This window comes from Geotrypetes seraphini, chromosome 4 (assembly GCF_902459505.1).
Source record: "Geotrypetes seraphini chromosome 4, aGeoSer1.1, whole genome shotgun sequence".
In the NCBI taxonomy this organism is placed as follows: domain Eukaryota; kingdom Metazoa; phylum Chordata; class Amphibia; order Gymnophiona; family Dermophiidae; genus Geotrypetes; species Geotrypetes seraphini.
Window position 1 is genome coordinate 305,825,135 of NC_047087.1, and position 25,020 is coordinate 305,850,154.

General features: G+C 42.5%; 1 protein-coding gene across 4 annotated transcripts in view; it reads left to right on the forward strand.

The window, feature by feature from the left end:
* The window catches only part of LOC117359414 (leucine-rich repeat protein SHOC-2-like), an 81,917-nt gene that overhangs the window by 34,982 nt on the left and 21,915 nt on the right, over positions 1 to 25,020 (forward strand). For all 4 annotated transcript variants that reach the window (XR_004539225.1, XM_033942147.1, XM_033942149.1 and 1 more), the window contains exons 3-5: positions 5,913 to 6,050; positions 7,990 to 8,120; positions 15,449 to 15,637. Coding sequence is in view for 3 of the 4 variants with exons in the window: in XM_033942147.1 (XP_033798038.1) it covers positions 5,913 to 6,050; positions 7,990 to 8,120; positions 15,449 to 15,637 (458 nt within the window). In the remaining variant the exon portion in view is untranslated. The remainder of the gene's footprint in view (positions 1 to 5,912; positions 6,051 to 7,989; positions 8,121 to 15,448; positions 15,638 to 25,020) is intronic.

A 25,020-nucleotide genomic window follows, 5' to 3' on the forward strand; every position in this document is an offset into this window, starting at 1 on the left:
CTATCTGCACTGACAGTCTCAAAATCAGATTTGTTTAATATAATACCCCAGAGCCCTTTGCTACCTCTCTGGTTAGGGTGCCATCTCACATGTTGAGAAGCAGCATTCTAGATAAACATTTAAGAGCAATTGGAGTATAAATGAGTCAGAATATTGACCTGAAATGACATAGGCAGTGGGTATAAAGCCAGCTGCTTTGTTAGCATTGGTTCTCCTTCTCCCTTTAGCCTTTATCACACTCAGTATAGTAATCTGTGTACCCATCCTCAGGCCAGTAACTTTCTCCTCTTCCCCTAACTACAGTGTCTCAAACCGTGTGCCATGGCACAGTAGTGAGTCCCGAAGAGATTTCCGGGTGTGCCACGAGAGATTGCAGAATTTTACTTTATTTTTAAAAATTCCCTTCATAAGTACACACTAGAATAGATGACATGTATGTCACGTACACGAGAGCCTGTCAATGTTATGAACGTCTGTGTGCGTAAGGCTACAACCGCCCAGACAAGCATCATTCTTTGACGTGATTGGTCCTTGAAAACTAACGGCGAATTATTTTTATTTTTATGCAGTAGCAACAAAGTAGTCAAGGGTTACTGTTGGGATTTTCTTATGTTTGTGAACTTGGATTTTCAGCTCTGACAGAAATTAATAAAAAGAGAACGACTGCAGATGGTGGATGATGAAATGCGTGTTTGCCAACTATCAAGCCACATTTTGAATTAATTTGCACTCAAAAACAAGCACATCCAGCGCATTGATTAGCAATTCTATTCTATCTATTTTAGTTTCATCATTGTTACAATTACCCATACATAGCTTAAATGAACTTTAAATAAATAACTCAAATTTAATTTTTTGTTGGTTTTGCAATTTTATAATTTTAATTTATAATGTGCCGCAAAAATCGTTTGCTCCATTTAGGGCTCCTTTTACTAAGGTGCGCTAGGGCTTTAACGCACGGAATAGCGTGCGCTACATTGCTGCTGGCGTTAGTTCTAGAAGCGTAGCGCACGGTAAAAACGCTAGCACACCTTAGTGAAAGGAGCCCTTAGTGTGCCTGAGGTAAAAAAGTTTTGAGAGACACCACCCTACTACTTGCCCACAATAAATGCCTCTTGCAAGCTCCTGGATTCAGTGCCCTGATGAAAATAGGTTTCTCCTATTGCCTAGTTTTCTTTTCCAGCAGACCAAAATGTTTCTTAGCTCTGTAAGATAGGAAAGTTGAGTTGAGAAGGGAAAAAAGAGACTAATAAGAAAATTCAGACCTGGTGGAGATGTTATGCTTGCTTTACAAAGCTCATCAGAGAGGTTTTGCAGGTTACCGGTGCTCAGATCATCTGCCCTTTTGAGGTTAGGTCCTGTCATGGTTGCTTGGAATTTTGGGAGGCTGTTAAGACACAGCTGTTCATCCTGGCATTTGATCATTTTAGTTATATTTTGACTTAAATAGGAAGTTCATCTTCATGCCGTGTATTGGATTTTATGATCATATTTGGATTTTATGTGTTCAGTTATGTTTTGAACTTCATATTTAAAATGTTTTCAATTTTTGTACCATTTTTGAAGTATCTAGATTCATAAGCATGTTAAAGCAATTTTAAATAAATAAGCTGGAAAATGTAGATTCAATTTTAAAAAGTGGAGAAGTGGTTCATGGCAAAGTGTGAATGATTTTGTTTGAAAGTAGTGGAAGTGAGGTATGCATTTGTGGGAGGCATATAGATGCTTTTCAGAAATTGGGCAGTGAAGTTGAAATCTCAAACTGATGAGGCTTTGGGATATTCACAATGAATATGCCTAATGAATTTGCTTCAATACTGGTTAATTTGATTTTACTCAATTTGATATACAGTAGAATCTCAGCTATCCGGTACCCACGGGGATTGGCGGATACCAGATTACTGTTTTTCTGGTTAATTGAGAATGTGTTAGAAACCTTAGCTAACACAACTCAGTTTCTGCCCCAAAGCACCAGCATGGCAGCGGTCCTGAGCTGCAAAGCCTTCCTCCCTCCCTCAAGACCCTTAGTGGCAGAAGCAGGTGGCGTCCTGAGCTGTGAACCCCCTCGCTCCCTCCCTCCCTTACCCGAGCGCAGCCAGTCAGCAGGAGGCAGAGCCTTTCCTGTGATACGATTTTAATTAATGTTTTGTTGATAAATACTGTAAAGGTAAAGGTGGTATAGATTAGATCTAGGTTAGATTCTGAAACACGTGTAAATATGCATTTGCATGCATGCTTTGGGGGCTGAATCTGGATTACTATATAATAAAGGCACAAAGATGTTTATTATTATTATTAATCAAGTAGGTTTAAAATAAACAATTGTATTCTTCTATACCGCCATACCGAAAAAGTTCTAGGCGGTTCACAACAAGGTGAGCTAATACATGGGATACAGATAAAATACAAATTAGAATAATGGACTTAAAAACAGATAAAGACAGAAAGCATTTACAATAAAATGCAGAAAATACCGGCATGGCAGGGAAAGAAGTAATACATAGAACAGATAAAATACCTCAAGTTGAATATAAGGAACTTGATTGAAAAAATGAAGCAGAATGCATTAAGATAGCAGCCTATCAAGATTCCAGAATCCCAGAGAGTAACAAGATTCTAGAATCCCAAAGAGTAGCAACATTCCATACAGAATTTCAAAGAATAATAATAATAATTTTATACCACCATCCCGAAAAGGTTCTAGGCGGTTCACAACAAGGTAAGCTAATACATGGGATACAGATAAAATACAAATTAGAAGAATGGTCTTAAAAACAGATAAAGACAGAAAGCATTTACAATATAATGCTGAAAATACCGACATGGCAGGGAAAGAAGTAATACATAGAACAGGTCAAATACATCAAGTTGAATATAAGGAACTTGATTGAAAAAATGAAGCAGAATGCATTCAAATACCAGCCTATCAAAGAGTTGAGTCTTTAACAATTTTCTAAAATCAAGATAGGAAGAGACCTCTAACATCATTTTTCCAAGCCGTACATTCAATTTAGCGGCTTGAAATGAGAGGGTTCTCTCAAGGAACTTCTTATAATGACAGGATTTTATGGAGCAATATGAAAACAAGTGCACTCTACGTGTGGTCTTTTTGGCGTGACTCAAAGAAAAATGAGACACAAGATAACCTGGTAAGGCAACTTTTGGACATTTTGCATAGGCAGTGTGTTATAAAAATGATCCCCACAATGTAAATGAGCATGTGTGTATATAATACAGATAGATACATACATTTGTGCTCATAAGTTTACATATCCCTGGCAGAATTTGTCTAAGATGTGTACGTACCATTTATGGAAAATGAGTGATCACACAAAAACACATTTCTTTTATTCTTAATGTGTTTCAAATTAAACCGCTGTTAATTAATAAGTGTCTTATATCCTGTCTTATTTCCAAATGGATTCACAGCAGATTACAGTAAGAACTAAAAAGACAGTTACTAGTTCATTTTTTCAGAATTAGGGATTATTAAGAATATTGAGCAATCCAGTTTTCAAATAGCTAGGTTTTGTATGCTTTCAAAAGATCCTGTAAGTAGGTGATGATCTAATTCCAACTGGCAAGTCATTCCAGTTATTCCAGTCATTATGCATCTCAGAATAGCACAATCATTAAGCAAACCATAGCAGTAAAGGAAATAATAAAATGATCTTGTTCGAAAGTTTGCATACCCTTGGTTCTTAATACGGTGTATATAGCCCACTGTTGCATCAATGATGGCTTACAGTCTTTTCTGATAGCTGTGAATGAGCCCCTTTATCTTCTATTGTGGTAAAGCTGCCCATTCTTCTTGGCAAAATGTCTTCAGACCCTGTAAGTTCTTTGGTTGTCTAGCATGAGCTGCATGTTGAGGTCTCCCTAAAGTGGCTGAATGTTGTTGAGGTCAGGAAACTGGTGGCCACTCCAGACCTTTCATTTTTTCCCGGTGCAGCCGTTGAAGGATTGATTTGGCCTTATATTTCAGATCATTGGCATATTAGAACGTCATAGTGTGCCCCATGTGCAGTTTCCTGGCTGATGAATGCAAATTATCCTTCAATATTTTCTGATAAGATTCATTCATCCTGCCATTAATTTTGACTAAATTCCCTGTGTTGCTGTAGTTCACACTCTCCCCCCCCTGAAAAAAACCCAAAAAACGGCAGAGATCCACCTCCATGCTTCACGGTAGGGATGGTGTGCTTTTCTTCATAGGCCTTGTTGAGAACTCTCCAAACATAGTGTTTATGGTTGTGACCGTAAAGTTCAATTTTGATCTCATCACTCCAAATTATTCCAGAGGCTTCTCTAGGTACTGTTTGGCGTATTGTAAGTGGGCTGTTTTGTGGCGTTAGTGTAGCAATGGCTTTTTTTCTGGCAACTCTACAGTGTAGCCCATTTTTGTTCAAGTCCCTACTTATTGTGCATGCTGAAACAGCCACACCACTTTGTTTCAGAGGAGCCTGTATTTGGGGTTTTCTTTGCACCCCTACCAAGTTTCCTTGCTGTTGTGTGTGAAATCTTTCTCGGTCTACCTGACCATGGCATGGTATTAACAGAACCCATCATTTTCCACTTCTTGATCAGAGTTTGAACAGTACTGATTGGCATTTTCAAATCTTTGGATATCTTTTTATCTCCTCCCCCTAATTTATAAAGGTGAACTATTTTTGCTTGCAGATCCTTTGACTGTTCTTTTGCTTGCCCCATGCTTCAGTAACCAGCAGAGTCAGTGCAGCCCTGAATGAAATACACAAGGGTTTCTCAAAAGCTAAGAAACTTGTTGACAGTTTGTACACAGACACTAATTACAATCAAGCAAGGCACAGATGTGGTTACTTACCCTTCATTATTATCTCATCCTGTATGCGGCCACTTATATTTGTCAAATGATCTAACCCAGTGGTCTCAAACTTGCGGCCCGGGGGCCACATGCGGCCCGCCAGGTACTATTTTGCGGCCCACGGTCTGTACTAGCGCTGCCCGCTCTTTGCAGCGTCCTCTGGATTCCCCCCTGGCATCCCGCTCTTACCTTCAGATAATTACCGCAGCCTGCAGAAAGGATTGCCAGTGCTGTAGTGATCCTTGCAGGCTTCTGTTGTCCTCAGCAGCACGTTCCCTCTGCCGCGATCTTGCCCCTGATGTCAGAGGAGGGGGTGGGACCGCGGCAGAGGGAATGTGCTTCGGAGGCCGATGGCAGCCTGCAAGGAATGCTATAGCACTGGCAATCCTCTCTGCAGGCTGCGGTAATTAGCTGAAACTAAGAACAGGAGGCCAGGGGGAAGCTGGAGGACGCTGCAAAGAAGGGGGGAACATACAGGTCTTAAGGGGTGGGGGGGAAGATTTATAAACTATAAAGAGTTTTACCTCATGCAAAATTGTCATTTCTTTAATAAGACATTAACTATTTTTTCTGCGGCCCTCCAAGTACCTACAAATCCAAAATGTGGCCCTGCAAAGGGTTGGAGTTTGAGACCACTGATCTAACCAAACCGTATCGACCATTCCCAGATCCTGATGCATACTATAGCTATCAACCTTGTAATCTCCCTGGGAATGCCCAGGTTGATTTCTTCTTGTATTGGCGGGATAGAAGACATCAATGTAATGTAATATATTATCAGCCCAAACATTCAGTAGTATGTAAACATTTGAATAAGGCAATTTGTGAGCTAAGTTATCATTATGATTACTAAAGGACACACATTTCTGTGATGATAAATAGTTTCACCTGACCAATATTCCTAAATTAAAGAATGGTGTTTTGCAGGATCACTCATATTTTTCATAAATGGTATACAAATTCTGCCAGGGGGATATAAACATATGAGCACAAGTGTAGATATAGATAAATATCTAGCAATAGTACTCTACAAACACCAAACTTGTTTTCTTTTAACCTCTCCTGCCAGGTGACTTGTGTAACTTGATAACGCTGGACGTGGCTCACAATCAGCTTGAACACCTTCCAAAAGAGATTGGAAATTGTACACAGATCACCAACCTGGACCTGCAACATAATGAGCTTCTGGACCTCCCAGAAACCATAGGTAAGGAACATGATTTAAATCATTAGCTGTGGAGTAGAAATGCCACAGTACAGCAGGTGTGAGATCTTCAACAGGGGTTAAGGAGATCTTGGAAAAGTGTCACTGTCTCTCTTTGTTCCCTGGCGCTGGAAGTGAAAGCTGTAATAGATGCTGAGTTCGCACTGTGAAACTTGCATACCGAGCTTTTCATGGCTTCACAGTTTCCTGTTATATTAGCTGTGACTGCTCAGCATGTTCCATCTTTATCGTGTTAAGACATTGGGGAATTTGACTGGCTGCAAATGCACAGTCTTGTCTTTTTAAATCCAAGGAGACCAGCTGTGGAAAAAGACTTTCCACTGGTCACCTGCAGTCTCTGTCTTTGACGCAAAGCACTACGAAATGTATCTAGTCTGTTTCCAGTCACACAGTTTGCGTATTTAGTAGAATAACGCGTCCTTCAAGAGAGAAGAGAACGGTTTCTCCACTTGCAAAGATCTTTCTTGCATTTGTATGTTCCAGAAACATACAGGGCTGAGCTGAACATTTTTTCCCCTGTGTAATTAAATTCACATTGAACAGATGGCAGAATTAAAACAAATGCTGTTTTAAATAAACACTGCCATTGTGGTTTAAGATTTATGAGGGCTGCTATAGGATAGTGTTAAAAAAAGAAATGCTTGGAATTGCACAGCCTACAAAGCATCTCATGAATACAGTGTTTCATGCTCTAAGATGCTCCTAGATTAGGGGAGATTTGAGAGTCAATGCAACAGGTTCACTCACCAAATTCAGTACAGTGCAGCAGATATGAGATCTTCAACAGGGGCTTAGAATATCTTAGAGAACTACCACTGTCTGTCTTTGTTCTCTGGCAATGGAGTCTCCTGAGGTCTCTCGCCTAGAGCCTGAGACTGCCTTCCTGGTGGATGTCCCATATGATTTATCTTTCCTCATAGTCGGTGGTCACCTTGATGGTTGGTCGCTAGTGGCTGTGGTTGGGCTATGGATGTGGCTTTTAAGAAGCTTCTCAGGCAGGTACCCCTTCAGGGGCGATTGTTGTTTGGAGGACATGGGGGAGCTCAGCCTTTCCATCTTCTTGAACTGCAGCAGAAAGGTTCCCAGCAGTCCTTAGAGGGTTCAAGGGGGTGGACCCTTTTCAGCCACCTTGGTGTTTTGACTCCAAGGCTTCAGGCACAGGAAGGCCCTTTAAGCAGATTTCTTTTGGTGGTCTCAAAAGATCCAGAGATTTGGGTTCTTCCAGCAGGGCCAGAGCTGTCAGGCCTTCCCAATGAGGATTCACCAGGCCTCTTGGTGGTTCCGATCAGTGGGTTCTGGAGGTGGTTGAGTAGGTTTACTCTCTGGAGCCTTCTCATTCCATTCCCACTGGTTTCTTGGTATTTTCCTGTGGCTGTGTCCCTTACCCTTCAGCATCTTCTCGATCTGGGAATGGTGGAGCCTGTTCTGAAAGCAGAATAGAGCCTAGAGTGTTATGCAATTTACTTTGATTCCAAAAAAGGGAGACTCTCTTTTTGGACTATCTTGTATCTAAAACTGGTGAATGCTTGCCTCCACATTCACCTAGGCTTGAGTTGGACAAGGGTCATTGGCGAGGGGGTTAGGGATGAAGTGAAAAGACTGATCAGGAGGGGAAGCCACAGGTGTTTGAATCCTGCACTAGGATTGTATATTTCTTTAAAATGTCAGGAACATTTCCCATGTTGTATCTTGATGTGTTTAACCCAAAATGAGAGAAATTTTTCTTTGTTGTCAGTCTTTTGTTTATTTATTTTAATTCCCTTTTTTTTTTTAGCTGTAGCTCAAGGTGAGTTACGTTCAGAGTTTTATGGCAAGGATAAACATGAACCAGGATGATTTTGTTTTATAACTAATTCCCTTTCGTGCGAAGGGCAAAATAGCAATGTGGTCCTTACAATCTATATATTTTTTTCCTTTGAAGGAAGCTTATCTAGTCTGAGTCGTCTTGGTCTGAGGTACAACAGGCTCTCAGCGATACCCAAATCCTTAGCCAAATGCAATGAGCTGGATGAGCTGAATCTGGAGAACAACAACATTTCCACGCTACCAGAGGTGAGAGATTAAAAAAGGCTAAATGGTACTGACAGAATAGGCTCCTTCTGTTTTTCAAGTCTTCAGGTTGGTAGCACCTTCATAGAAACATAGAAACATAGACGATGACGGCAGAAAAGGGCTACAGCCCATCAAGTCTGCCCACTCTGTTTACCCACCCCCTGTCTATGCCCTAATGACCCAATTTCCTTATCTTGACCCTCGTAGGGATCCCACATGGGTATCCCATTTATTCTTAAAGTCTGGCACGCTGTCTGCCTCATCATTGACCATCACAAATGTGAACTCTGTGTGGTCACTAGGGAATCATTTTAGAAGCAGCTCGAGCGTGTAATTAGTAGATGCTTGTAAAATTGCCCTAGTGTAGGCACTGAGAAAATCTATTGCCTATTTTTAGACAGTACCATATACTTGAATATAAACTGAGGTAACATTTTTCCTTCCAAAAAAGGAGGAGGAGAGGTTGACTCAAATAATAAATCAAAATTAGAAATTTGGGAATGTCACTTATCTGTCAGGGATCATGCCATAAATAATAATTTAAAAAAATCCATAGGTAATCAAGTATAAAACAAATATAAAACATCATGCATTGAATGTATTCAGTCTGTGTATTCAAGTAGACCACATTTAAATAACTCGTCTCAGGCATGGTCTGTCCCATAAAATATATGCATTAAAAAAATTATGCATAACTATAAAAAACTTAAAACTTCAATCATCGTCTAGTACCAATAAATGAATATTTTAAAATTAATAAAAACATAAAAAGCAAATCTTCTCTTTTACTAAACTGCAGTAGAGGTTTCTACCGCAGCCCAGAACGCTAAATGCTCTGAGCGCTGCTCTGATGGAGCAACGTTGGAGCATTTAGCACCTCAAGCCAAAAATCTTGGTTTATATTCGAGTGTATATGTGCAGGGGCAGAGGTATAAGAGGCAGGATTATTACTTAACCTTTTCCTATCGTAATAAATTTTCCGTTACGCTGGTTCCAATCGTAATTATTTTAGCAAAGTTTTGTATTATTCACCATTATCATTTACGGCTATTGTAAACATAATGTAAATAAGTCATAAATCTGTAAATTCAAATATGTTGTGTTCCTGGCTCTTTATTAGTCCATACAGACTGTTTATCCACTGTCTATGTCATTTTTGGAATGTCCCGTCATCCGGGACACACGATAGGAAAAGGTTAAGCATGTAATGATCACTATTCAAACTGATTTAATGGTCAGAAAAGGCTCCTGACTGGTTAAATCACTTGTGAGGAGCTACCTGCTAAAATTCAGTGGCACTTAATCGGTTATGCCACTGAATATCGCCATTGCAAATGCAAGCAGTGTCTCACTTCCGGCTCACCACACAATTGTTTCCCACGTACTCACCTTTATAGGACCCCCAGGGACCCCTGAAGAAGACTTTTTGTCGAAACGTGGACCGTGTTGGGTCCTGTATCCCTAGCGGACTAGGTCCTTTAAGGCTTTTATGTGGATGGAATTATTTTATGTGGATGATTTCAGTGTACCTTTGGAACTTTGATACTTTCAAATAAAGTCCATTTGGGAACATCGTCACTCCACAGAGTTTTTTTGTTTTTTTGGTTTTCACTGAATATCGCCACAGCTGCTAAACTGAGGGGTGGCTATTTTGTGGAACAGAGTCAGCACTTAACCACTTAAGCGAAGTGGTCCATCGCACAAACTAAAAATCAGTCTCTTCTTTAGATGCTCTTGCTTAGGCAGTTAAGTGCTGAATATCACACTTAACCACATATGAGAGAGCTGTTTACATAAATCTGGATCTTCAGTGCTGGTGCCTGCATATGGCCTGGCATTGAAGATCTGGAAATAACACTGGTGGCAGCTATAAATAAAAATCGCTCACTCCTGCCAGCTGAGCATCTGCCCCATATTTTGTAAAATATGCATGTATGTGCTAATTCTTACTGGCACGTGCATACGCGTGATGAACCTGCCTCTGCACAGGTGTTAATGTGGGTGTCAGGTCAAAAGCGCGCCGGGACAAAGTTGCGCGCAGACAACTGAGCGCAGCGCGGAGGCGCGTGCCGAAGAAAATGACTGTTTTAAAGGGCTCAGACGGGGGGTGTGGGTGGGGGGCGTTGTGGGGGGTTTTGGGGGTTGTAACCCCCCAAACTTCACTTTTTCCCTAAAAAACAGGGAAACAGTTAAGTTTCCAGTATAATGAGAGGGGGGGTTACAACCCCCCAAGCCCCCCACAACGCCGCCGCAATCTGTATTAAGTAAAGTGGGGGGGGTTCCCCAACAAAAACCCCCATCGGAGCCCCTAAAAACACTCTTTTTCTTTGGCGCACGCTTCCGTCTTGCGCTCAATTGTCGGCGCGCGCCTTTGTCTTCAGCGCTTTTGTCTATGAACCGTTAATGTGTGTACCTAATTTTTATAAACGACAAATATGTTGCCTTTATAGATTAGGTGCAACATCGATGCCTATGTGTCTTGTGAATCATTTCAGATAGTAGAAGAATACTCAGATCAAAGTACAAGGACTAAGATTTTTCCTGGCTAGTCACTGGAAGCTTACTGGGGTGAGACATACAGTCAAATGGAAATTAAAAAAAAAAAAAAAAAAAGAATTTTGTCAATTAAGAAATCTTCAGTGTGAACGCTATTTCAGAGCTCTTGCTTGGTTTTTTTTTTTTTTCTAATTCTTTATTCATTTTTCATCTTACAACAAGTACACAATATTACATCATTTAAAACTTTTACACATCATTTGAATTTCTTTCTATTGTCATCGTAAGTACATAAATTTATTGCCTCCCCACCCGCCCTTCCTACAAAAATTTCAATCAAAAATATCATATAAATATATCTATTGATTAAACCTTCAATAGAACTTTATACCATCCCCCCTCCCCCCTATGTATAAATATATTGTCAGTGGAAAATGATGTCTAATCATTACAATAATTTGTCAATGGCCCCCAAATCAGAGCTCTTGCTTGTTTGAATACCTAGTTATCTTGTGCTCATTTCTTAATTAAATGGCCGAAGCAACGGTTTGCATTGGTTCACTACCAGAGCTACAGAATACCATGCTCTTTGGACTGTTGACCATGCTGAGAACTTTTCCTAGGTTGCTTTTAACTCCTAATTCCCACTTGCCTACCTGAGAAACTCCCCTACTTGTCCTGTGTGTCTGTTTTGGTTAGATTTTAAGCTAGAGAATGACATGGGGACAAATTTGTCCCTGTCCCTGCAGGAACGCAATTTCCTTGTCCCGTCCCCGCAAGTTTTGTCGCCGTCTCCGCCCCTATAAACTCTGCCTTAACCGCACAAGCCTCGAACACTTATGATTTTAAAGTGTTTGAGGCTTGTGCAAATGAGGACAGAGGTTGCAGGAATGGGTCAGGGTCAGGAAAAGAACGCGACGATTCAGGAAAATGAGTTTCCCGTGGGGATGGGGAAAAATCCCTCCCCATATCATTCTCTATTTTAAGCTCTACTGAGAAGGGACTCTCTCTTGATTGTTTTAATGTATAGCACTTCATACGTCCAGCAGCAATGCAGAAATGATAAGTAGTAGCAACTCACACGGACCCCAGTAGAAAGAACATTACCCTGGTGATATTTCCTAACTGGCTCACTGGAGCATGAGAATTTACTGTACATGTTGTTGATGGGAGTCATTTAAGGTAACAGTTTGTTGAGTCTGTCATTCAGGGAGTAAAATTTGGGATTAAATGAGAGAGAAATCCCAGCGATATGAATGATGGTCCAGGGATTCCCTTGTCCTATTTCTTGGCCCATTCCATTTAATTTATGATCCATAGAAACATAGAAGATGAAGGCAGAAAAGGGCCACAGCCCATCAAGTCTGCCCACTCCAACAACCCTACCCCCTTGAATTTACCCCCCTAGAGATCCCACATGTGTATCCCATTTCCTTTTAAAATCCGGCACGCTGCTGGCCTGAATCACCTGAAGTGGAAGTTCATTCTAACGATCGACCACCCTTTCGGTGAAGAAGAACTTCCTGGTGTCGCCATGAAATTTCCCACCCCTGATTTTCAGCGGATGTCCTCTTGTGGCCGAAGGACCTTTAAAAAAGAAGATATCATCCTCCACCTCAATACGGCCGGTGATATATTTAAATGTCTCTATCATGTCTCCTCTCTCTCTACGTTCTTCGAGTGAATATAGCTGCAATTTATTCAGCCTTTCTTCATACGGGAGGTCTTTGAGTCCCGAGACCATCCTGGTGGCCATTCTTTGAACCGATTCAACTCTAAGCACATCTTTTTGGTAATGTGGCCTCCAGAATTGTACACAATATTCCAGGCTCTTAATCTTCTGCCAGTGGGTAGAACTGAGACAGAGAAAAGCTGGGTCTGAAAAATTAGAACTGATTTGATTTTTAAGTTAAAAAAATCAGACCATATATTTGCCTATACTGGGCAATGGAGCTTTCCAGCCCGGCATGCAAAATGCCACCTTTCTTAGGTGGCAAGCACAAGGTCTACAATATCTTTTTCACCTGTTTTCGGAGGAGGGGAGCCTGGTCACATTTGCCGAGCTGCAACAAACTTTTTGACCTACAGGCTAATGATCTCTTCGCCTATTACCAGATCCGTCACTATGTTCAGTCCCTCCCTTACTGAAGTCTGCAGGGAGGCGCTTTCGGAACTCTTCAGCCTTTCAGCCCAACAGAGGATTCCTCTACGATTTCATATTGTAGGGATCCGGGATTGCCAACCAAGTACGAATCTGGATATATTAGCGACAGCGTAGGCTGAGGACTTGCATTGCCAGTTGACTGCTCAACAGTTACAACGGGTCCTGAAGAACATTCAGAAGGTGTCACCCAATATTACTCTCTGGGAAATGCAATTGAAAATTGTTCTTAGACTTTACATTCCACCGGAACGTGCAGCCCGGATGGGGATTACTGCTTCCTTCTGCCTCTCTCCGCTGCTATCTGCTCTCTCCGCTGCTATGTGCCTCTCTCCGCTGCTATCACAGCTCAACTCTGTTCAGCTTCCTCCCACTCCCCACGTGCTTCAGGTCTCGTTGAGCTGCTCAGCACTGTCTAACCTCCAAGCAGGGAGGAACATGATCTCTTCCCCTATGAAGTTCAGAAAGTTTGGCATTGGGCAATTTTTTACATCTTTCTGAAAGACATATATATTCATGGAGAGAAAAACTTATTGGCGGACAAATTGAGTGGTCTTCTACAGCCTCATGAATGGACACTCAATTTGTCGCCTCTCCATCACATTTTTTCTCAGTTGGGGACTCCCCAAGTAGATCTCTTTGCGTCTTCCCACAACAACAAACTGCCTCAGTTTTGCTCCAGGATATACACTCCTCACTGCCTGGAGGCAGATGCCTTTCTTCTGGAATGGACAAACAAGTTTCTGTATGCGTTTCCTCCATTCCCTCTCATTCTCAAGACACTTGTCAAACTCAAATACGAACATGCCACCATGATTTAATAGCTCCTTGGTAGCCCAGACAACCTTGGTTCTCCCTTCTACTTCAACTCAGCAGCAGGGAGCCACTACTTCTACCAGTTTTTCCATCTGTGCTTACACCGAGGTAGGGGTCGCTGCTTCATCCCAACCTGCAGTCTCTGCTACTGACAGCTTGGTACCTTTCAACGTGACTACCAAAATACAGTTCTCTCAATCTGTTGCAGACATTTTAGAAGCTTCCAGAAAACCTTCCACCAGGCAATGTTACAACCAGAAATGGACTCGGTGTTCTGCTTGGTGCGCTCTTCATCACAAGGAACCTCAATCTACCTCCTTGTCTTCAGTTCTGGATTATCTGTTCTACTTAGCTCAATCAGGCCTCAAATCAACATCTGTTAAGAGTCCATCTCAGTGCAATTGCTACTTTCCATCAGCCATTTGAAGGGAAACCCCTCTCTACTCATCCTGTGGTTTCCAGATTTATGAAAGGACTTTTCAATGTCAAATTGCCTTCAGTGGTTTGGGACCTTAACGTGGTTCTTGCCACACTGATGAAACCTATATTTGAACCAATGTGTACGGCTCATCTGAAATATCTCACCTGGAAAGTGGTTTTTCTCATTGCTCTCACGTCTGCCCACAGAGGCAGCGAGCTGACAGCTTTAGTAGCGGACCCAACTTTCACAGTATTCCATCATGACAAGGTGGTCCTCCATACTCATCCCAAATTCTTACTAAAAGTTGTTTCAGAGTTTCATCTCAGTCAATCCATTGTACTTCCAGTGCTTTTTCCAAAGCCTCATTCACACCCTGGAGAAACAGCTCTTCATACTTTGGAGTGCAAGCGTGCTTTGGCTTTCTACTTACAAAGGACTAAGCCCCATAGATCTTCTCCTCAACTTTTTATCTTTTTCGATCCAAACAAGTTGGAACATCCAGTGTCAAAACGAACCATTTCCAACTGGTTGGCTGCTTCCATCTCATTCTGCTATGCTCAGGCTGGACTGTATCTAGAGGGTTAAGTCACAGCCCATAAAGTTAGATCCATGGCATTCCTTAGATCTACTCCTATTGAGGAAATCTGCAAAGCTGCCACTTGGTCCTTGGTTCATACATTCACCTCTCATTATTGTCTGGATTCTTTTTCCAGACAGGATGGCCACTTCGGCCAGGCAGTATTACAAAATGTATTCTCCTGAATTGCCAACACTCCCACCATCCCATTCTGGTTAGCTTGTAGGTCACCCATATGTTGAGAATATCTGCCTGCTGTCCCTGGATAACACCTGTTACGGTAAGTAACTGCTTTATGTGAATTCAGGCACCTACATTAAGGAGCTCAGCAGGGGAAGCCAGGTGTTTTGCATATCGGGATATCTATGTGCAAATTTGCATATTGGGATATCTATGCATATCGGGATATCTGTGTGCAAATTTGTAGTATTTTTTATAGATCTGAAAAGTGCTTATGCTGTGGTTTAAGGTGTTTGTCTGGAGATGGAATCATTTTTACTAAAGTGGACAGATCCAGTTCTAACTTTGCTTACAATCTTAGTTTTCTACCTGAGGCAACAAAGGGTTAAATGACTTGTCCAAGCTCACAAAGCTGCAGTGGGAATGAATCCAGGTTCCCAAACCAAAGGGAGACGGGGATCGTACAAGTCATTTTCTTGAAGTTTAGTCTTGATTACCATAAGAATCGTGCGTTCTGGTTTGTATCCACTAATCTGTACCATATGGCATGCAGCACCTAGAGATAAGTGATAGATGGGGGGGAAAATGAGTCATAATTGAAATTGACTGAAAGAGAGTGTTGAAGGAGGTCATGCTTAGGTTTCTTCTTCCCCCTAAAACGCTTGTTATCTCTGCAGGGATTATTATCCAGCCTCGTGAACCTGACCAGTTTAACACTGGCAAGGAACTGCTTCCAGTCCTATCCTGTGGGTGGACCATCACAGTTTTCCACCATCTACTCTCTCAACATGGAGCACAACCGAATCAATAAAATCCCTTTTGGCATTTTCTCCAGAGCCAAAGCGTTAAGTAAGCTGAATATGAAGGTAAGAGAAAGCTATACTAGGTTTTTATTTTGTTGGCTTAAACTTATCGTTTCAAATTATTATTTCTGGTAATAAGTGAAGAAATATTCCCATGCTGTAGCACTCTACAGAGGAGGAATAAATCCTTTGGTAGGCATGAGTAAAAAAAACCCCCCAAAAAACAAACCACGTGGGCCTCTGCCTTCGTCATCATAAAACAAGAGCGAACCAGATTGAGGCAAATTCAAGTTCAAGTTTTATTAAAATTTGTTATACCATCTAATCAAATTTCAAGGCGGTTTACAAAGGTAAAATATAACAATGTCAAAAAAAAATTATAATAATACAGCTACGTGATAGAGACAATAGGGAAGATGAAAGAACTACAATGTATAAAGAAGAACATAAGCAGTGCCTCTGCTGGGTCAGACCAGAGGTACATCATGCCCAGCAGTCCGCTCACACGGCAGCCCATCAGGTCCAGGGCCTGTATAGTAATCCTCTATCTATACCCCTCTATCTCCTTTTCCTTCAGGAAATCATCCAATCCCTTCTTGAACCCCAATACCGTACTCTGTCCTATCACACCCTCTGGAAGCGAATTCCAAGTGTCCACCACCCTTTGGGTGAAGAAGAACTTCCTAGCATTGGTTCTGAATCTGTCCCCTCTTAATTTTTTCGAATGCCCTCTCGTTCTTGTAGTTTTCGAAAGTTTGAAGAATCTGTCCCTCTCCACTTTCTCTATGCCCTTCATGATCTTGTAAATCTCTATCATGGTCCCCTCTAAGTCTCCGCTTTTCCAGGGAAAAGAGCCCCAGTTTCTCTAATCTTTCAGCATATGAAAGATTTTGCATACCTTTTATCAATCATGTCGCTCTTTTTTGAACCCTCTCGAGTATCGCAATATCCTTCTTAAGGTACGGCGACCAATATTGGACGCAGTACTCCAAATACGGGCACCCCATCGCCCGAATCAGCAGCAGGATAACTTCTTTCGTTGTAATACCTTTCTTGATAATACCTAGCATTCTATTCGCCTTCTTAGAGGCTGCTGTGCACTGTGCCGACTACTGCATGGTCTTGTCCACTATTACCCCCAAGTCTTTTTCTAGGGTATTTTCACCCATTACCAGCCCTCCCATCGTTTAGCTGTACTTCGGGTTTCTGTTTTCTACATGCAAGACTTTACATTTCTCTACATTAAACTTCATCTGACATCTCATCGCCTACTCTTCTAGTTTGTTCAGGTCCCTTTGTAAATCTTCACAGTCCTCTTTAGTCCCAACTCCACTAAATAGTTTGGTGTCGTCTGCGAATTGTATTACTTCACACTTCGTCCCTGTTTCTAGATCATTTATAAATACATTGAACAGCAGCGGTCCGAGTACCGACCACTGCGGAACACCACTCGTGACCATCCTCCAGTCAGAGTAGTGGCCCTTCACTCTTACTCTTTGCTTCTTACCCGCCAAACAATTTTTGATCCATCTATGCACGTCTCCTTCCACCCCATGGTTCTTCAATTTTCATAGTAGGTGTTCATGGGGTACCTTGTCAAAGGCTTTTTGAAAATCTAAGTATACGATATCAATGGGGTCCCCTTTGTCCATCCGTTTGTTAATTCCTTCGAAGAAGTGCAATAAATTCGTTAGGCACGATCTTCCCTTGCAGAATCATGTTGGCTTGTTTTCATCAGTTTATTCCTTTCTAGATGCTCATCGTTGCTGTCTTTTATCAGCGCTTCCGGGAGAAGGGAGGAACGTAAGGGAGGGAAGACATAACAACCAACAGTCATTCAGAATAAAGTACATCGAGAAATGATTAAAGTCCTAAAGAGGAGGATTAAAGTCCAAAAATTATAATACACCTACATGACAGAAACAATAGGGAAGAGGAAAATAACTAATCTAATCTAATCCTTAGGTTTGTATACCGCATCTTCTCCACGTTCGTAGAGCTCGGCACGGTTTACAGGAAATGAAATAGGAAGGAACTACAATAAAGGGTTAACTACAATGTATAAAGAAAAAGGAGGGAGAAGGGAGGAACGTAAGTGAGGGAAGACGTAACAACTAACAGTCATTCAGAATAAAGTAAACATAGAAACATAGAAATAGACGGCAGATAAGGGCCACTGCCCATCTAGTCTGCCCACCCCAATGACCCTCCCCTACCTTTCTCTGTGAATAGATCCCACGTGTCTATCCCATTTGGCCTTAAAATCAGGCACGCTGCTGACCTCAATAACCTGAAGTGGAAGACTATTCCAGTGATCAACCACCCTTTCAGTGAAAAAGAATTTCCTGGTGTCCCCGTGCAGTTTCCCGCCCCTGATTTTCCACGGATGCCCCCTTGTTGCCGCAGGACCCTTGAAAAAGAAGATATCTTCTTCCACCTCGATGCGGCCCGTGAGATACTTGAATGTCTCGATCATGTCACCCCTCTCTCTGCGTTCCTCGAGTGAGTACAGCTGCAACTTATCCAGCCGTTCCTTGTACGGGAGATCCTTGAGTCCCGAGACCATCCGGGTGGCCATTCTCTGGACCGACTCCAGTCTCAGCACATCCTTACGGTAATGCCTCCTGAATTGCACACAGTATTCCTGGTGGGGCCTCACCATGGATCTATACAATGGCATAATGACTTCAGGCTTACGGCTGACGAAACTCCTGCGTATGCAAGTACATCGAGAAACGATTAAAATATCCTAAAGAGGAGGATTATAGTCTACTGGCATCTTTGAATAAGAAAGTTCAGACCTGGGCTGGAAAAGGTAAGTCTAGCCAAAAATCAAATGATTTCAACAAAAAAAAAGTACGAAAGGTATGCTGGAAGACACTCATAAAACCAATAATTCTCATTGATTTCTGAGGAGATGATGATGATGACGATGATTGGTTTTATGAGTGTCTTCCAGCATAGCTTTCATACTTTTTTTTGTTGTTCTTGTAAAATCATGTTTATTAAGGCAAAGCATGGTTGGAAGCACAATACAATACCAATCAAGGTACAACAAAGCAAAACAGAGGCCACGTAACAGATAAGCAACAGAAACAATGCCGAGTAATGCAAACATGTTAGGCACAGAACAGATCACTAACATAGTAATACTAAAAGACAGAGCAGCCAAAAAGAGGACAAAGGAGCAAAACCTTACAAATGCAAGGCAAAGTGCCTCCAACAAGCGCCACCATTTCCTTGAAATAATCAAACACCAAATGGAATCCCCAAACAATTCGCACCCTGCGCGCTCTCCCATACATCCCTACAAGCAACCTCTCACAGACCAACACTCATACCCACACTCATGTTTCCGAGTTACCTAAACTCTCATTTTAATCTGAATTATACAAATAAGAGCTCTCGAAAATTACATCTGTTCGCCTATCCCTCAGTTAAATTTTGCCAGTATAAAAGGTTTTGCGAAAGAATCTTTGCCTTTCAAGGCAGCCAAATTAAATATTGCCCGGTGTGTTGTTAGAAGCTTCTTCTTACCTGGATTTTAGAAAACAGATTAAAAACTCAATTATTTAATAGGCCAGGGCCTTAATACTTTTTTCTATTTTTATCTTGCTATGTAAAATTCTCTGCATTCTTTTATACTGCATGCATTTTATAATTCATGTATTTCTTTCCTTAGCTGCCTTCAATTGCTGTCTTTTTAAATAACTTGTACTGTTTATATCTTATCCAATTGTTGTGAACCGCCTAGAACTCCTGGGTATGGCGGTATATAAAAATTAATTTATTATTATTATTACACATACACCCGGTGCACAGAAAAGGAGAGAGCGAGAGCACTACATTAGGTCTAGGCACTCGAATAAGAGGAAGAGCAGGGGACAGAAGCACGGAAGTAGGCACCTCCCCATCACCTCTGCGGACGCAGCAAAGGAATAGTAGAAGTATCTGAAGAATACATCACATGGGGTATACAAAGAGATAGGTACAAATACAAGCCAACAATAGCCACCCCCTATAAATCACACATGAAAAGACAAGAAGCTCTCCCAGTAGCCATAGTAGGTCTTCCACAAGTTCTTATCTCTGGTATAGTAAGTGTCCAGTTCGAAGTGGGCTTGAGTCTTCATCAGGGCGATCCACATGGGATAAAATTTTTTTTATCTTTGTAAAATCATGTTTGTTTATTAAAGTTTTCGTACTTTTATGGATCTCAGTAAATCGATATGCTCCCTCTGCTCATCCACGTTAAAATTAAGAGAAAACATGCAATAGCAGATGGGACTCAATTGCTTGGACTTGACTAACCAGAAAAATCTTTCATCTGCTCCAACTTTAAAATCAACATTCACCTCCCCAATCACCCTGGGTGACGTTTTAATTTATGGTCCAGACGCTTGATCTTTTAACCAGTCACCAATGTGAGCACCAAGCAGACATTATACTGTTGTAATACATGACTGAGGAATGATTCAGAACTGAGGAATTTAAAACCAGGCCAAGCTGCAATAAAAAAAGCGTGTTACATTGGCTACCCTCCAATCTTCTGGTACCATGCTTGATGGTAAAGATAAATTACAGAGTACAAGGATAGGTCTGACGTTTTAAGTTTTTTGATCTGTCCATACTCTATGAAGTATATCATCTACTCTTTAGTTGTCAAATTGCCCAGGTTTACAGAGATTTGTTTCAGTTCTTCTAATATCTCCATTAAATACCATTTCTGCATGAGGTTTCCCCCCTCAGTGAAGTCTTATTTAATCTCTCTGCTATGGTTATGTCCTCTGAGTGCCTCTTTGATCCCATTGATCATCTAATGGTTCAGCCAGTTCTTTTACTGGCTTGTTGCTTCAAATATAATTTTTATGATGTGTGTTTTCCTCCAGGGCAATCTTCTTTTCAAAGCCTTTCTTTGCCTTCCTTATCAGTGGTTTCCTATTATTTTCCGATGGATCCTCCTTTCATTTTCTGAAGATTTTTTTTTTTTTCCGCTCTAATAGCTGCAGCTCAATTTTTAACCATGCCAGCTGAGTTTGGCTTTATTTCTGACCTTCATACAACATGGAACATATCTGCTTTTTTCCTACAGTGTTCAGCTGTTGTGTTGATTTACCATTTCAATGGTAAAAGGCTATTTATGTTGTGCTATTCTCTCCCCTTTCATTTTTCATGGCAATTTCTTTCTTCTGTTTACCTTGTTTGTATTTTATTTTGCCTTCTTTTTAGTTTACATATGTCTTTTGTAAACTGCCTTAGATCATTTGGTGGTATAAAAAATTGTTCAACCAAATAAATCTGAATTGGGCTTTCAAGAAGATATTTTTGAACAATGTCCATGCCTGTTGTAATTTTTTTTTTCTTTGCAGCTATTCCTCTAAGCCAGTGGTCTCAAACTCGTGGCCCACCAGGTATTATTTTGAGGCCCTCGGTATGTTTATCATAATCACAAAAGTAAAATAAAACAGTTTCTTGATCATATGTCTCTTTAGGTATAAATTACAATATTATTATTAAGACAGCCAAAAGGAAAGATTTATAAACTATAAAGAGTTTTACCTCATGCAAAATTGTCATTTCTTTAATAAGACATTACCGTATTTTTCGCTCCATAAGACGCACCTGACCATAAGATGCACCCTAGATTTAGAGGAGGAAAAACCAAGAAAAAAATATTCGGAACCAGATTGTGCCTCTGAACCCAGCCCCCTAGAAAAATAGACAAATATACTGCAGCAGACAGATTTTGATCACTAAATTGAAATCTTACCTTTGTTGTCTGGTGATTTTTGGTTGCACTAGATAGTTCTTTCTTTCTTTCCTTCCTTACTTCCTCAGGCCCAACAAGTGTCTCTTTCTATTCCCTCCTTCCCTTCCTTCTTCCTTCCCGAGTTCTTGCCTCCTCCCCCTCATTGCCTTCCAGCCTTTGTCATTCCTCCCTCCCGCATCGAAGCCTGACAGCCTGCCTCCCTCCCACACCGAAGCCTGCATGCCTTCCTCCCTGCCACACCGATTCCTCCTCCCTGGTCCGCCACTCGCCCACTGCTGCCGCAACTCCACGAAGCATTTCTTCCTCCCTGCCACGCCAATTCTTCCTTCCTGGTCTGCCAACAGACACTGCCACCACTGCAGAACGACCCCTCCAAGCTCCACCACCCCTCCCTCCCCTGGACCAGACTTTTTAACAGGCGCCATAAGGAGCACAAAAATCCTTTCACCAAACCCTGGTAAACCCCAACATACCAACCTACCAACACCCCACTACCCCAAATAACCAGAGGCTCACCTCCCAGGCCATACACCAGTGCCACTAGCACACCCGCACCAAGCTACACCCTCCCCCCCCTGAACACACACATACCCCTGAACTTGCCACAGGAATGATTCTCTAGGCCCCACTCCAGGAACTGCAGCACTACCCACCTCTCAGGAGCCCGAAGATCCCTCCACAGAAGATCAAAAGCCGGCTCCTCTGATCAAAACGAGGCTCCTGCACTCCTGGACCACAACGCACTCAAAACAAGGCTCCTGCACTTGGGACCAGAATGCACACCCTACACCGCTGCTGACACAGCAGCGGATGACTCCTGCTGCTGACAGGGCAAAGCGGCTGCCAACTCCTGCGCGCAACTCCAAGAAGGGCCGGCGGCTTGCAATCGGGCCCACAAGCCTTCCTCCGACATCAATTCTGACATCGGAGATAAGGTCTGGGCCAGCGATTGGCTGGCCTGGACCTTCTCTCCGATGGGCAAGACTTGTGGGCCAGATTGCACACCGCTGGCTCTTCTCTTCCTTTCCTGCAGCGGCGAGCAAGTAAGAGGGCGGCGAGGGGATTGGCGGGGTGGTGACGAGCAGCAACGGAATGCCAGAGAGGGGTGCGGGGGCGAAAAATACGTTAACTATTTTTTTTCTGAGGCCCTCCCAAGTACCTACAAATCCAAAATGTGGCCCTGCAAAGGGTTTGACTTTGAGACTACTGATCTAAGTTATGTGGTGGGGTGTTTTTTGTTGGGAGTTTTTACCATTTTCCTCATTTTATCATAGCTTCCTTTTTGAAAGGCAAATACTAACACATCTGAAAGGCCTTTGCTGGCATATGCCATGACCTGCTTATCAGTTTTGGAAAATCTCAGGCCACTGAAAAAGTACCAACCTTCTTCAGGACACAGAAGATGGGGAAATAACTTAAGTTGGTCCTTCAGCTTTTGCATGGTAGATTCCTGTTCTGGGCCCCAATTTGACCAACGGTCTGATGGTCTTTGTAAACTGATCTATAAACTGTTCAGAATACAGTACTCCCCCGATATTCGCAGGAACCCCTGCGAATGTCGAAAACAGTGAATACGGTTTTTAGGCAGGGGAGGCAGGAGAGAGGGCAGCTGGAGAGGCAGGAGAGGGCAGCCGGAATGCCAGTGAGTGAAGGAAATCACTCGCTGTTTGCTCTGACCGCCTCTTCCTGTACTAAAGTTGGGCCTTACCAATCAGGATAACTTCTGCCGTTCTGGTTGTAATACCCTTCTTGATTATACCTAGCATTCTGTTCACCTTTTTTGAGGTCGCTGCGCACTGCATCGACGGCTTCATTGATCTGTCTACCATTACCCCTAAGTCTTTCTCAAGGCTACTCTCACCCATTACCAGCCCCCCATTGTACATCGGGTTTCTGTGTCCTACATGCAAGACTTTGCATTTCTCTACCTTAAACTTCATCTGCCATTTATTCACCCACTCTCCCAGTTTGTTCAGGTCCCTGATACTGAGAGAGGTGCTGGGTTGTAACACAGGTATAGAAAGCTAACCAGGTAATAAGAATAGAAACCCAACCAGGTCGTGCATGTGCAAGACCAGAGGGTTAGGACTTCGATGGGAAGATAGGACTCAATGGGAAACCAAGGTGGCAAGGGGGCCCCTTCTGGTGATTCAGACAGGTTGTGACCTGTTTGGGCCGCCGCGGGAGCGGACTGCTGGGCAGGATGGACCTATGGTCTGACCCGGCGGAGGCACTGCTTATGTTCTTATGTTCTTTGTAAATCTTCACAGTCCTCTTTGCTCCTAACCCCACTAGAAAGTTTTGTGTCGTCTGCGAATTTTATAACTTTGCACTTCAGCCCTGTTTCAATGTCATTTATGAAAACATTGAACAGCAGCAGTCCGAGTACCTATCCCTGCAGGACACCACTCATGACCCCTCTCCAGTCCGCATAGTGGCCCTTCACTCCTACCCTTTGCTTCCTACCTGCCAACCAGTTTTTGATCCATCTATGTACATGACGCCAAACTATGCAATATATGACGCCAAACTATGCAATATAGTAAACGGCCATAATCTACAAGATGCTATGGAGCAAGACCTGCGTACTTTAGAAAGTTGGTCCTTGATGTGGCAGCTGGGCTTTAACGCCAAGAAATGTAAGGTCATGCATCTCGGTAACGGAAATCCTTGCAGAACTTACACCCTGAATGGAGAAACTTTAACCAGGACTACGGCAGAACGAGACTTAGGAGTAATCATCAGTGCTGACATGAAAGCAGCCACTCAAGTGGAGAAGGCTTCATCTAAAGCACGGCAGATGATAGGTTGTATCAAGAGAAGCTTCGTCAACAGGAAACCTGAAGTCATGATGCCATTGTACAGAGCCATGGTGAGACCTCATCTGGAGTACTGTGTGCAATTCTGGAGGCCACATTACCGTAAGGATGTGCTCAGAATTGAGTCGGTTCAGCGGATGGCCACCAGGATGGTCTCGGGGCTAAAGGGTCTCCCGTACGAGGAAAGACTGAGCAAATTGCAGCTCTACACTCTTGAAGAGCGTAGGGAGAGGGGAGACATGATTGAGACATTTAAGTACATCACGGGACGGGTCGAGGTGGAAGAGGATATCTTTCTTCTCAGGGGACCCTCGACCACAAGAGGACATCCGCTCAAACTCAGGGGAGGGAAGTTTCGTGGAGACGCAAGGAAGTACTTCTTCACGGAGAGAGTGATCGAGCATTGGAACAAGCTTCCAGTGCTGGTGGTCGAGGCACGCAGCATCCCAGACTTCAAGAACAAATGGGATACCCATGTGGGATCCCTACGGGGTCATGCCAAGGGATAGGGTCACTAGGACTTGAATGAGTGGGTCAGTAGAGTGACAGTATAATTACAATTATACTTAAGGGGTCAGAAGACTTAAGAGGGTGGGTAAATAGTGTGGGCAGACTTGATGGGCTATATGGCCCTTATCTGCCGTTATCTTTCTATGTTTCTATGTTTCTATCCTCTTCCACCCCATGGCTCCTTAGTTTCCTTAGCAGGCGTTCATGTGGTACAAGTTGGAAAACTGGTCGTCAACATGGCAGCTGGGCTTCAACGCAAAAAAGTGTAAGGTGATGCATCTCGGCAGCAGAAATCCATGCAGAACATACACCTTGAATGGAGAAACACTAGCTACGACCTCAGAAGA